General features: G+C 37.3%; 1 protein-coding gene across 2 annotated transcripts in view; it reads right to left on the bottom strand.

Moving 5' to 3' along the window:
- Positions 1 to 4,486: 4,486 nt before the first annotated feature.
- The window catches only part of RTF2 (replication termination factor 2), a 31,540-nt gene continuing 20,625 nt past the window's right edge, over positions 4,487 to 15,401 (bottom strand). The window contains exons 6-9 of one of the 2 annotated variants that reach the window (XM_026058599.1): positions 12,807 to 12,920; positions 9,703 to 9,757; positions 9,533 to 9,625; positions 4,487 to 6,815 (exon numbers count right to left, since the gene is read on the bottom strand). In XM_026058599.1, the coding sequence (XP_025914384.1) occupies positions 6,628 to 6,815; positions 9,533 to 9,625; positions 9,703 to 9,757; positions 12,807 to 12,920 (450 nt within the window). In that variant the 3' untranslated portion in view covers positions 4,487 to 6,627. The remainder of the gene's footprint in view (positions 6,816 to 9,532; positions 9,626 to 9,702; positions 9,758 to 12,806; positions 12,921 to 15,401) is intronic. The other variant, XM_026058679.1, reaches the window with a different exon arrangement.

Here is a 15,401-nt window from a genome sequence, read left to right as displayed (position 1 = left end):
CCTGTTGTGTAAATTCAGCACTTTGTCAGTCTGAATAAATGTACATTAGCCTTAACATGAGTTAAACAAGTTTAAACAATGAAGCAAGCTTTATAAAGCTCCCTTGCTTTTTAACTTATTTGACACCACACTAAAGAGCCCATTCAGACTACAGAGTTCAGCACATTTTGGGACCCATTAAATATCCAGGTTGAGACTAGATATTCTCTTTTTCTTTTTTTAATTTGTCCTACGGAGTTTGCTAAAGTCAGCATAATTGAGCAATAAGCTGCTTTGCATTTCTTTGGCTTTGTAGGCAAGTTGAAGAAAGCTACACCCATCCTGTTCATTGCAGCCTTTTCAAAGCTAATGACAAAAACCACTTATCACTGCAAACTGGATATTAAGTGATTCCACAGAATTACTTTTAATTTAAAAAAAAAAAGGAAACTCATGGCATAAAAATGTGACATTTATGATTATTAGGAAAACTTGCACTGTTAAACTGTTTCTATTTTAGGCTTAATCTAACAACATATTTCTTTCCAGAGTCAAGTCAACCTTCAACAGCCCATGGAAAAACATTCCTCCTCGCGTCTTCTGTTTACAAATTATCCTGTGCACTAATATGGTCATCTTGTGTCCAGCAAACATTATGATTAAGTCTTCAGACATCCTCATACAGTGGGGAAGTATCTACTTGGGAGAGAAGGGACCAAAAGACTGAACCATCTGTGCAAGGTCACAGAAGGAAGAAGGAAACACATCCTTAACAGCAACACGGAAAAGCAACATACAGTTTGAGTGCCTTATGATCTCCGCTGGGGATACAGCTCCTCTCTTTAAAAACTGCCCCACAGGTAGCAAAATAGCAATCCATCCGCTGGCAAGCTGAGGCTCCCGAGTCCATCCTGAGTCACGCTGCCACCAGATCCAGGACGTGGCCTGCAAGACGAGGAAGGGTCAGTCGGGCAAGCCGGCCTGACACAGCCCCTGCAGATCAGCTCAAAAACGGCACAGAGCAAGCAGGACTGCAAATCCAGAGCGTCAGTCACCCTGATCATTCGGTGCTCTCTGCTGTCCTGGTAATCGTCAGGGAATGTACTGACAGATTTCTATAAGCAGCAGAAACAAAGGCGGCAAATGAGAGGGAACAAGAGGAAAAATTGGATGAAAGAAAAGTAGTGGTGAAGTCTGATAGATAAATGCTTCAATATGGAAAGGGGTTGTTTTTCACTAACTCATGCACTTATTTCACTGAATTAAACAAGAGTTTTTGAGAAAAGTCCCTTAGAGAGGTGATGCTGACAAACATTACACAAAGGTTGAACAGATGCTGGATCTGCTATAAAGAGCTGAACAGAAATGCTAGGGCCAAACTTTTAAAAGAGAATTTCATTTTATGCAATGTCCTGGTGAAATCTGTTCTTCCCTGAAAAAAAATCTGTGGTCAGTTCACAAATTGAATTCTGCCACTGACCTGTAAAAGAGATTTTAATCCACGTGAAGTTAAGTGCTCGACAAAACCACGGCTATGAAGTTAGCCATACCTCCACAGTAACTGGGCAGTCGGATGGGTATTTAGATTAAAAACCTGGTTTACGGACAAAATTCCCATCAACTGCAGACGGATGAGGACTCCATCCTTTTTGCTCATTTTGAAGGTTGGTCAAGTCCAAAACAGACAAAAATCCAACCTAATTCTAATTTCTAGCTGTCAGGAAGGAATTATATCAGTTCCATCTTACAGAAGGAAATCGGCGCTGTCTAGTAGTAATCAGTTCCATATTTGTGAAGCCTTCCAACAAAACACTTTTTGTCTATGCTTTGTATTCATCTTCGGACATACTGATTTCAGACCCTCTGTGGATTGTAATGTATAAACAGCCCTTTTATTTTTAAATGCAAGTAAGAAACTATTTGGCAGGGTCACCACAGTTCTGAATCTTGAGCAAAATATACCAACTGCAACTGGCGTCTAGGCTGCAAAGCAAGCAAGACAAGACAGGACGCTTGAAGACAATTGTGTTCGTTCAGTTTTGCTAAGAATAGGACATTAATAAGAAATATTTTAATCTAACAAACATCATTTTTTAAAGGGAAAAACACTTTAAGTGTTTTTGGTCAATTTGATAGGCATGTGATGATCTCATGGTGTGAAGTGGGAGACTGAAGCAGAAGAGATGGGAATTTCCAATAAAATCTCCCAACCTTTTTAGCAAACCGGATGTATTTTCCCACTCTATGCCTCTCAAACTTTATTCCCGTTAGAGAAAAGTTAATTCTATGATCAGTGCTGAAGAAGCTGTGGGAAATAAAACCTAAAATACCCTTACAGAATGAATTGTGTCCCTTGAAGTTTATTATTCACTAACTACAGAGTTTTAGGAGCAGGATGCTGCTGAATTCTAATCTCCCCAAAACAGAGATTGGTTCCTCCTCTTCACCTCTGCCTTCCCCCTGGATGCTGGGAGTGCTTCGTCTTCTCTGGAGGATTTTACTCTCGCATGCTAAAAAAACAGGGCTGCTACACCCCCACTGGTCTCAGCAACATTACAAGCCAGTCTAATTTCAACTAAGATTCACAGAGATGTAGAAGTCTTGAAGATGCAACATTTTTTAGAGATTTTGTGGAAAAAAATGGCTAGAGATGAGACCTCCAACAGCAATGCTATTACAGAAGGACAGGATGCTTCCTGAGCTCTGCAGCTACCTGCCAGCTGGCCGATCAGCACATACCTGCAGCTCAGCTCCTAGTTAAAAGGCTCAGGAAGGAGCTGACGGTACTGGGAATGAGTCAGGAGATGTGCAAGGAATGGAGATACTGGGAGGGACTAGGCAGTAAAGGAGAGAGGTCACCTTTACTGCAGTGTGTGGGAACCAAGAGAAAAATCCACCCCAAACTCACCTTTGTGGGCTCCCGGACTCGCAGGTGTTCGGTGTACAAGGTTCACTGTCCTCCAGGAAGGGAAAAGCCACASAGTGTCAGCACCTCCAGGCACCTTCCCAGGTCACCGCATGGAGCAGGCTACCACAGGTTTATCAGCTGCAGCAGTGCATCATAGCTGCTCCACAAGGCCAGAGGCTACGCAGCCTCACCAGGCCACATGCTGTTGTGTATCACCATGAGGGACAAGGAGAAAGCAAGAGCTTTCAGGATCTGCTGTGAGGTTGCAGGAAATATCACGTCTGTTTTGGTGTGATCAGGGAATACAACTATAGTACTGACAACCAGTACCAGGCTCACGTCCACTGAGTTTTAGTGGATGGACACCCTCAATTTTTCAGTTTTACAGGTACAATACAGGTACAAATATTGAAAGTACTGAAAGCCGTGCAAGTGTGCAAAGAGATAATCTGCAGGACTGTAAAACAAAGTATATGGCTTTACAACCCCTTTTCACTGGTGCATATCTGGGCCAGGTTTCATGACCAGCATCTGATTATTGGCTATGCAAAGGAAGCTGTTGAATTTCAGTCCAGTTCCCAGTGGGCAGGTTCCACATCACAAAAAAATCCCACTATTATACAACTGACATTAATTGGATCCTTTTTAAACTCTTCAGAAGAGAGGCCAAGGCTTGAACTTCATGGAAACAGAACTAACTGTTCTGTGAACTCCTCCAAACAGACACATGGATGCAATGCTGTAGAGCCTTCTGTGGCATCTCAGAAATATAGAAGGTTTCAGATTCTAAAACTTCTGCAGTCTTCAACTTTCACCAACATTCAAATTCACCTACATTAAAAGAAAATTAAATTGCCCTCCCCCACAAAAAGAAAACCACAACAAAGCAAACAACCTCAAGCAAACTATTTGCTTGAATCTATTAAAACTTGCCAAGTCAACGTTCCAGTCTCAACTGCCTAGCCCAGCCTGCCAACAACAGAAGTGTCAGTTTTTTGCTCTTCTATTTTACACTAACAAAAGCCAATTGTGGCGATGAATTGCATCACATGCCAACAATATATCACATTCCTTCACAGCTGTTTTTGGTAAAAGGAAGGAGAAGACCTCATCTGTCACTGACAACACTTCTATAAACTGTAAACATTTTAAGAAATCCATCCACAAAGTCAGGATGGTGAACTACCAAACAAAAGCTTTCCTAACGAAGTGGCATAGCACAAACTATCAATTCCAGATAAAAATGCTATGTGTATATGAAGAATCAGTTTGCTAACAAAATCATGACAGTCGTGAACTTATTTTAATAGGTCCTCTGAGAAGGTCAGGAAAAAAAAAAGTCACTACAGTGCCCCAATGACCAGGAAAACCTGTTACCATGTGAGCAAACTGGATTTTCCCTAACATATTATCAAGGAAGAGGAAGCAACAATGTGTATTATATTTTCTCATATTCTTTAGCAAAGTAATAACTAAGTCAAAAGCATTAAGTTAATTCCCCTTAAGATTTATAACTGGTCTAAATAAAAGAAAAATGCACTCCTACAAAATACTAATAGGAATTTAACATGTATTGTCAAAACAGAATTACATTGCAAATAAAGGGACTGCCACTGTATATCTTTTAGTGCAGTAATTTCACTATCTGTAACTAACAAATAATAAAGGATAATAGCAAAGAAAAAAAGAAATACAAGACAGGGAGAACAAAACTGATTACTAGACACGCATATAAAATGTGGCTAAGTGCTTCCTGGAAGCTCAAATAAACCTCAAACTATTTGATGTGATGTATAGATGCATTCGCATCTTTGGAAAACAAAAATGCTTACCACCATATAAATTCTAAAACGAGCCAGTTTTTAATTATGCCTATCAAAATAATAATAAAATCTGAGCAGTTTCATTCRACACACTCGAACCATGAAGACCACCTACGCAGGTATAAACACAACATTTGAATTTCCAATTAACTAYTGCCAACTGTAAAGGGGGACACTTTTAAAAATAAATTATGAGGATAATTAATCATTTTCACACAAAAAAGTAACAATGTAACATCATGTAGTGGTTTTAAAAGACTCTTTTTTTGCGCTTCTATTCTAGTTAGTTTGAACCACAATTATAAAAGCAGATTTTAATTTAAAAAGAGGAAGAAAGGAAGGTGAAAAGCTTCCAGCCTCCCCTCTGATCATGTCATGCAGATATTATTGGATTCAAATATCACTCAGCCACAAAATCACTGCAATGGAACACTAACACTTTAAAAGTATTTCTGTGTTTGAAAAATTCTAAGAATAAAAAGGCCCCCCAAAAGTCCATGATAATACATGATGACAAATTCCAAGGTTATTCTGTTCTAATACTGGCAAAATGAACATCTGTTTATCTGTTCAGCTTAACATGAAGTGTTATGGTTATATGACAGCCGCAAATTTTATTTAAATCAGTCGCAGGGATAATATGCGTCAGTATAGAAGCAAAACTCATACTATAGCAAAACATAATATACTTTGCATCTTTGTGTAAGAAGAAATTAAGTCAAATATTTGTTTGCTGTTAAGAATTTTGTCAGAAAATAAAACAATGTGTACTACAGATGTTCTGAAAGCAGCACATTTCAGTTGCCTGCAGAAGGAGAGAAGTGTTCAAAGACACTAACTTCAGCCTTGAAGGGTTCCCTCCATCAGCTGCCAATGGGTTTCTGACTTGTGTGATACTTATGCCAAATCCTTTCTCCTTAAAAAGCCAGTTCAGATCTGCCTGCCGTTCTATTCTGTTTCAAGACATAATTTTCTCCCCCTGTGCAAGTGCTCATATTCTTCATTTAAGCTGAAAAGCCTGAATTCAGGTCAGAATGGCAAATTCCTCCTCAGAGATATACACAGAACCTCACTGTTTCAGCGGAAGAGGAAGGAAGCTCACACTTTTGTTCCACTCTATTATGAGTTTCTAACAAAAGAAGGGAAACTTAGACCTGATACTTCAAACTTTAAAACAAACACCACTAACAACAAAATCCCTAAGCTTTTGGGGGAAAAAACAGCCATGCAATTACAGGCCCATATTTATATATAATGATTTACAAGTACATATCCTGTTATTAAAAGCAGACTACAATAATATGTWCAATAAGAATATTGTACAAATATTTTCAAGATGACTATGCTTTCATATACTCCATCAAAACGTACATTACTTGAAAATACCTACAGAACCTTTAAGAAATGTATACTCATTCTATTGAGGGCTCAGATAGCTAGTAAAACAAAGTATTATTGCTCTTCTTACTATCAAAAAGTTTCAAGAAGTTTAGACTTCTGGACTACTACAATGAAAACTGCAATTACAGCTTCAGCAAATATCAATAACAGTGAACACTAGGCAGATCCTCCTACYCTCTCTCCCCACTACTGAGGACACTGTCTAGTGCGACTAAGAATGATGGCATCCACCCATAAAAAACAACAACAACAACAAAAAACTAYTTTGTGTAAATAATCCCTCATTTTAAAATGACGTCTGCCGATAGAACATGGATTTTGGTCATCTATTTCTTATTTAATAGAAGTTGCAACTAACACAAGTTCATTAGCTATTCACAGGTTTATAAACAACTYGCAAACTGAATAATTCCAGATAACATCAGATTACAACAAATGTTCTGTATCAGAGTTGTACAGAAAAAGCCTTAGGGAAGGAAAGCGGTAATGAATGTTACAATCAGGCACATCATTGTTTCAGAAATAGTATGCTGTGTGAGTAATCCAATTGGAACACTCTTCCTTTGAGCGTTTTGCTGAGCTGTGTGATGTAAAAATAGATTTGTACGCCTCAGATTTCTCCTCACTGTCTGCAATGGATCTCTTCGTGGTACTGGAAGAGCCTTTATTGACTTTTCCTGGTACAGATGAACTTCCACTATCTGCTAGAGAAAAAGCAACAAAATGAAGCATGTGTAACAACCCACAACTGACAAAAGCATTTAAATTAAAACTGATAAATCAAAGTATCTAAAAAGTAATGTGTATAGAAATGAAGTATATAAATTTATTCAAGACTGACTCTCACAAACATATCTTATAATTGAACTAAAAAGAAAACATGTTCCTAGCTTATGGAATTTATTCTCAAAATGCATTTAGAAAACTTGGAGAGAGAGTAATTCTTTCCTGCTTGTGGAAACTCCTTGCACTGTAATTCAGTACTGACAACATTTATTCCTCTGTGAGAAATGGCTCCGACTCTAGTCTTAAGAAAGAAACATGAAAGTATTCCACCACCCTGAACTATTGTTTGAAAATTAGCTATCAAATGACAAAAGCTAAACTTGTGACATACTATCCCCAGGGAATCTATCTACTCCCTTTATTCTTTGCAAAGTCATTTATAAGCAATAACAATGGTCTGCATCATTTTATATTTGGGACAGGAAAATGCCCATCCCACTGTTTCTGATGCCATTTCTCTCGGTGTTTTTATCTACTGCTATAAGAAACCCTGCTTCTTACCAACTATTTAATCTTCTCCAAAGTACAAGGACAGTATTTTAAAAAGTGCATACTATGTCTCTTGAGCAAAGAAAGCAGAAACTCCATATATTTAGTATAATTTAGGCACAACTGCATGGAAATAGCTAGTAGGGGGCCTGTCTGAAAATGCATTTAACTGATTTGTGCATGCAGTCATGGGAATTACATGTATAATCTTAAATCGTCATGGATCATAACTTTTTATCTTTGGAGAATGCTGCTCTTAATGCCACTAATAGCTGTCTGGAAAGAATTACCAAACACTGGATTAGAAAGAAAGAATATGTATGCTGGAAGTCCAGAAACCTTAGGGTGCCATGTTCACAAATTAATTCCTATGCTACTGGCATTCCACTGCCCATCTTCTCCTCACTCCATGGACTTTTCTCTATTTCCCTTCTCTCCTCCTGTTCCCCTGCTAGTTTGGCAATACAACTGCTGTCAGAAACATAAACCAATGACCTGACATTTCAAAAGTGATATTTTTCCTTCACATAACACTCTTAGAAAAGAAAAATGTCAAGCATTACTAGAATTACTATGTTCCTAAGCACCTATAAGCAATTATAATAATCTGGAATGAAATATTTTTTAAAAGTCTATCCTTAATAAACACCGACAGTAGGTGGCAGGTAAGACATTTCTAATGGAAATTCTCTCAGCTTCTCAGACAGTTTATCTGAAGCTCATCATTCAACTATTCTTAGACTCTTCAAACAAATTATATAGTCTTTTTCTGTGGTTGTAACACACACAATCGAATACTTCACCATGAAACTCTGACTGACCTTAAAAATGTGCCCATTCTTACTGCTCTGGACGAAAGTGTCAGAAGGAATTGCAGACACATACATATTACATAATACTTATTACCTAAAGAGATGGCACCATCACTGGACTAAAGGACAGCCAAGTTTAATCATAGCTGCGCGACTGCTGTAGATATATCAGTACATCCTGCAGTTATATTCCACTGCTAACAGTGACACATAGGAGATTAGTAGCTAAAATGGCAGATTAAAAATAAAGTCATTAGCTTGGGACATTTTAATGCACTTCATTGAAATGGACTGCCAAAAAAGATTTTTTGTCCATCCTCACTTATACTTAAGGGAAACAACTACTAATTGTCCTCACACTATCTCCTTGMCAATAAAACAAACACACCAACCCCCTGACCTGTACCAGTAAGAATCTCTTTCCCCACCAACTTAAAGCACAGCAATATTGGAATGACAAACAAACTTCAGTCTGCCTTGTCTCACAGTGGAAGAAAATGCTAGGTGTTGAGAAGTGTCTATTATTTTATTAGCTATCTCTGATACTGCAGCATTTGCAAATAATAAACGTGAGTAAAGATCCTCTTTTAGGTGTTTTATGAAAGGAAAACAAAAAGGTCATCCCTACTCTGCGGAGCATTTAATCAAAGTATAGGACAAAGGATAGCAGATGGGACACAGGCAAAGAGGGCAGAATAAGGAAAATGTGACAAAAAGTAGTCCTTGCACACTTTCAGCATAGTCAATTTGGCAGGTTTTGCAGATATTAAAGCAAAGGTCTGTTTTAAGAGAAAGTTAAAGCTGTATTCTTTTCCTTAGGGAAAAGGGAAAAGGGAAAAGGGAAAAGGGAAAAGGGAAAAGGGAAAAGGGAAAAGGGAAGGAATACACAAGGAATGGCAATGTGGTTAAAGTGACAAACAGTCTTTCACTTTCTTTTTAAGTGGGAGAGACTAAAGCAAATAATTTAAAAAATTGTTAAATGTTGGTCTTCCCAAGTTCCAATTCAGGGTCCTTAATCAGTTTCAGAATGAGGTTACGTAAGTCAGTAAGGAAGAATCAAACAGAAAACTCCTCCTGGGTTCTCACACCCGTGCTCATGTGCACAAAGATTACACACAAAACATACCTATGCATTTGTAAAGTTCCAGCCTGAGAAGTTCTTCATGCAAATTGTGGTACCATAACACAATTTTGGTCATAAAGAAGGGGAGTGATAGGGTAGCTTCCAAAAATTCTGGTATAAAATAGCCAGAGAAGGATCTCTCCTACAATATTTTTCAAAGCAGAACCATTTGTTAACTTTTTCACAGTTAGATCGAAGTATAARCACCAACCTGAACTTTTGGTGAATATAATCTGCCTCTTTTCTTTAGAAGTGGAATTGATACAATCTTTTCCATTGTTAACCTTTGATGGACCTGGAGAATCTACGAAGAAATAAGTGAAATCATGAATCTGTTTAATGACTCAGAAGGGTACATATCATTTGTAGCTGTGACATTACCTTCATTGGTATCTTGCTGAGAAGCTGATTCTGCTGACTTGCATTTCTTTGATTTCTGAAACAATACAAGCAGAAATCTAATAATATACTGAAAAGACAGACACACAACTCCAATTTTGGCATTGTATATCAAATACATTTGCTACTTTTTATTTTTTTATGCAGTGGAACTGTTCCTTCCATAATATTGCTCCACACTTTTGAAATTATTTCTATATGGAAAGATAATAATCTTGGAAACCATGAAGGCACCTCACGGACAAGTGCACAGGCTGAAATTAAGCTGTCTGAATGCAGTATTTTGGTTTGTACACCTATTTTTATCATTATGATAATCTGATATTCTGAACCCATGTGGCAGGACACTAAACTATAAGACATTAAACAGGACACAGTTACCTGTAATCAATAAAGACAGTTTAAAATAAAAATTTCAGAATAATCATGCATCTCATACCCACTTTATTTTATTTAGTTAACAGAATATCCCTCCTGGGTATAATTCAGTAACTGGACCATTTGTGCTTGATTGCTTGGGAAGAAAAGGTGCACAGAATAGTTAATATGGATTTTTTAAGACCATCTGCAGACCAGACTTTCCAAGTCCATTTATGTGTGCCCAAAATAATAATAATAAAAAAAAAACCTGCAGCAGCAACAACAGGAATCCCATTACTGCCCTGGATTACATAAAATGTCACATTGAAAAATGAAATGTATTAAAACAGCCACTGGCATTATTATCACAAAAGCTGATTCAGTACACATGCAGAATGGTGTACATATTTCAAAAAGGCTGCACAAATTCAATAAAAATAAATATCTTAAATATGTTATATGACCCAAGCTGTCAAGAACATGACTAATCCTTGAGGAAACAAATGCCATACCATGTTACTGCAGAGCTTAGCCAGAAGGTGGTGGTAGAGGGTTACTATTCTAAAAGCAGACTTGGCTCTCCTGTTGTTAAGGGCATATGAAAAACCTCTCAGTATTACGGACAGGTTTATTAAGAAAAGTTACCTTTTAGTGTCTAGGATCTAAGTTATGAGGCGTTTGCAGACATATATATATGTATGTATATATTATATATATTTAATTACATGGAACATTTAACACACTTGAGCTTGAATAATTTTTTATGCTAGTGGTAGCTGTGTCATCCTTATGCTTTGTCTCATGGTCATAACGAAAAGGAATTTGCATTTCTGGCTCCAACTGCAGTAAGTCCACTTAGACTGCTCCCCTAGTTGAAAGGTGAAGACGAGGAAGAAGTCTAAACAGCAGTGTCAACGGAACCAAAACAAGACACTTGCCCTCTGGTGCTGGAGCTGATAGATCTCAGAACAAATCATGCCAATAACAGTAGTGAAGACTGGTTTTGGTTGCACAAAGATCACTTGGTGCAGCAAGGGAAGGCAGTATTGTAAAAGGCACCAGAACTTGAGGACAAAATACACAAGGTCTGCTAAGAGATTTGCAAAAATGTACCTGCCAGTGATGTAAGTCTGCACTAAACAAAAAAGTTTTTTTCCCCCCCAGTAATGGCAGACAGAATCCAAAGGCCAAAGCATAATTTCCTCTTGTCTGCCATCACAAGCAACTGTGCTGTCACAGTAAGACACAGAAGCGCCCAGCAATCTTTGGTACTTCATCTCTATCTTGCAGGAGTTGGGGATGGCTTCAGCTTTCAGCCTATTCCAGACCACTGCAGCCAAAGCCATAGGTACCTCATTTACAGAGATGGCTACCTTCCTAACGAAAATGGAGTGCAGTGACCACGATTTTGGGGCTGATTACTCATCTACTGGGATCTGCAGTACTCTATCTTCAAATAATCTTTAAAGCCCTTTTAAACATTCAATTACCAAGTACTGAAAAGAACAATGAGAGAACCATCTGAAAAAACAGCATAAAATTTACAGTATTTTCCTCCCATTCTTAGGCCAGAAGTTACAGGGCACTAAGTGCAGAGGCTGTTAACGGAGAGGAATCAGAACACCAGGATTTCTCTGGGTAACCATCCTTTTGTCATATTGCCAAGGCCCAGTGAAGCTGTATCGGTGCAGATGAAAAAGGACCCAGCAACAAAAAGGACCCATACACTTGCTGGTAAATTAGCAAGTATTTGTTTCTAAAGAATCTAGGAAAATGCTGTACATCTAATCTTAGAGGCAGACAAAATCGGCTACAGAAACAGGGGTGAGATGATCAACCTCCGTCTACAGTCTCAGTTGCTGAAAGTTTCAGACGATGATGATTTATGCTCTTGAGACCCAACTGAACTGAGTCTGAACTGAGTCAAYGCTACAGCTTTTGCTTGCATTGTCATCTTCCAGAATAGCAATGCTAGTTTAGAAAAAATAGCACTGCTGGAAAAGGCCCCATGTGCAGAACTGTCATTTGATAGTACAGTACCACAGAGCTGAGGTACTACTGCTTTATCAAAAACTAAATTTCAGTGGCATTTTGCCTGGTTAGATTGGAAAAAAAAGAAAAAAAGAAAAAAAGACTTCAGTGTGCTGGAAATTAGCATTGCCAGTAACTACACAGAACTACAAAAACCACAAAACATGAAAAAATTTCCCAGTAGAGTTCTTTGAGAATCTGACCAGGAACCCACATACCCCAACATCCTGTTTCTGCCGGTGGCCAGCAGAGGATACTTGGAGAACAGAAACTAATAACCTGCTATCATAATAAAATAGAAATAAAGAAATGAAATAAAGAAAAAGATCTTGCTCATTATTGCAGTTAACTAATACTAGTTGTTCRTTTCAAGAAAAACCTAAAGAATAACTGGCACACTGTCTTTTATACCCTCAGCATTGAATTCTGATTTTCAGAGCACCATGCACTGCCTGTTAGTCAAAAGAAAGTTTTGGTGCATAGAACTTAAACACACTATCAGTGGAATATGCATATGGACAGTCTTGTGTGAGTGAGTTTTACTTTTAAAACTAGCACCAAAGTACAGTGCAGGTTACTGAGTAAATCCTGCAGTCTGTATAAAGTTAGCAAAAAAAGTTATGAGATCTAATAGAAGATTTCATTACGGACAGGAACTACTGCATTTTTTTTTAAAAACAATATAAAAAGATTACCTTTTCTAGTTTACTTTTAAGTCTTCTATCCTCCATTCTTTTCTTCAATATTTCCACATCTTCTTTATTACCATTAAGGATAATCACATCTTCCTCTTGAAAGGGAACACCACACTTCAAGGAAAAAAAAAGACAAAAACAGTAATTTTTCAAGATCTTTATGTTGGTGAACCTTTGTTAAAAGTAAACCTATGTTTAAAATCTCCAAGGAGCTCTCCATCCCTTCGCTTTGTCCTTTGCCTTTTCTTTGTCTTTTCCAATAGTTCTTCTCTTTTAATACAGCTGCTCACTTTCCCTCAGAGGGAAAATCTCAGTAGTTTTTATCACTGAGCACAATAATACCAAACGATAGCATTATTCTTCCTGGAAAGGATAAATACTTATCTTAGTAGTGAATTGTGAGCTTTTGGTAACCACATTTACAAGCAGCTCATGTATCAATCTGCATAGCAAATTCTAAAACAAGTTCAGAAGTATTCCATGCAAAAGGGCTATGGAAATTGCGTATTTATTTCATGCAATCTTTTGTGAACAACATTCTTAACTTTTTTTTTACTTGAACAAATATTACATACAAAACAAAGAAACAAACAAACAACCTGTCTTAATTTATGCTTTTAGATCAAAACCACCCAGGGTTGCCATCTGGAAAACACAGGTGGAATAGTTCTGAAATGAAAAGTATTTACAAGAAAGGGGAAATGAAGACAGTGTCCTGTTTTCATTCACTGGAACAGATAATTTCTTGCCATGACAACAGCCAAATTATGTTACAGGGAGTGACCAAACCTTTCCAAACGTATTTTAATTACAGGAAGTTATACACACAGAACCCACTCCACTTTCCTGTGTTTCACTAACTCCACTAGGTACTATTTATTATTTGGATGAACATCAAACATTTTTTAATTGTCAGCACTGTTGAATGCAAAGTTTTCATTCTGATTTAAAAAAACCAACTTTCCGTTTATGCAAAAAAGGGATTTTATCTCAACATTTTGGAATGCTGAGATAAAAAGCAAAAACTAATTTAAGTTTTGAAAACTCAGAAAGGTTGCTTTCTCAGATTAAGTTCTTCTGGAGCAGATGTTTGTCTTAAGATATCACAAGGTCTTCTTTTGTGTACCTTGTTTATATTGTGCTGTAGTTCTTGTCTTTGCAGCATCCTGACCAGAGGACATCCCTATATCAGATTAAATCTGAACGCTATTTGCAACGGATAAAAGCACTAAAACAGCAACTGGCAAATCTTTATGCAACATTCAAGCTGTAATTGTAGAAAAGTGGGATGTTGACTGAAGCAGACAACAGACGAGCTGTGTAATTTTTGTGCAAAAGCCCTTTCAGGATCCAATTATAAAAGCATATTTAAAATGGCTTAACATACTTGTATCAAGGAATTAACAGATGTGCATGTATAGAAGGATTAATCAAAAAGTCTTCAAAATCTGATAATCATACATTTATGTATCCTACATACACATATCTACTTTACAAACAAACAAAAATACATTGAAAACTTACTATCCTTACTGTTCTAAAGATTAAGAGCTGTAAAAGGCATATTAGCTTAGGCACAAATGACATCTTTTGCACTTAAACTAGTAAAAGTAATAGAAAACCTACTTTCTAGAATAATTAAAATCTTTCAAATTTCAAGTCATTTTAATGTGTGGAAGGGTTTTTGTCTTTCTTAGAGGATAAAATAGAAGAGCTTTTTAGCAATAATGAAATTTGCTTTATAAAGATTTCTCTTGATTCTAAAACCTTCTTCTACTCTAAATTTCAGCAACATAAGACAAGGTTTGTACCTTATTTCCTACTGCAAACTACTTTTGACAGACAAATGTTTGTACAGCATCTAAGATGATGTAGTCCCATCCATGACTTCTCCAGTTCAAACACAAATAAATAACAGGTAAATTATGCTTTCATATCTAGATTTTTACATCCCTTACTGTTTAATGTCCTGCGAGAAACCTGAAATCCTATTCCCAAATCATAAATAGTAAACTAATTCCTCCAGTCTTCCTAAATATGATCATTACTAGGAAATGCACAAAACCATGAATACTTTTCCAAAACAATTCCCAACAGATTACGGAACATATATCACGACAAACGGATTGTCCCGCTTTAAACAGGGCAGCATTTAGAAAGGCGGATTGAACAGATGCCCTATTCAATCAGGGACCGAATCGCTGCTCGCTTGGCAGCCCATTCACCACAAGCCGATATATTAACAGGGAGTTACAAAACACAATAATCTTTAACTAAAAACATGTTCTGGGAGAGATGCTTTTCCAGAAGCTTGTTCATTGGAGGTTTGGGAGCGTAAGCTTTGATGAGCACCATTTTCTATGTCTGAGTAGGGTGGCAAGGGGGCAAAGGGGAAACGGTAATTTGGGAAGAGGAGAAAAAGTCTTCTACATATTAGCTCACAGAACATTAAACTTTCACGCAAAAGTTATAGCATCTATATAAAAATACTGTTAAAGATGACGAATGATTTACAGAATTTCCTTTAAAGTCAATGATAATTTTGTATCTGCAATACCTACAGCTGTGCCTTAATTCACTTTCAGGTTCTCTCTA

Source organism: Apteryx rowi, unplaced genomic scaffold (assembly GCF_003343035.1).
Source record: "Apteryx rowi isolate R43461 unplaced genomic scaffold, aptRow1 scaffold_0, whole genome shotgun sequence".
In the NCBI taxonomy this organism is placed as follows: domain Eukaryota; kingdom Metazoa; phylum Chordata; class Aves; order Apterygiformes; family Apterygidae; genus Apteryx; species Apteryx rowi.
This window is presented reverse-complemented; position numbering and strand designations above follow the sequence as displayed.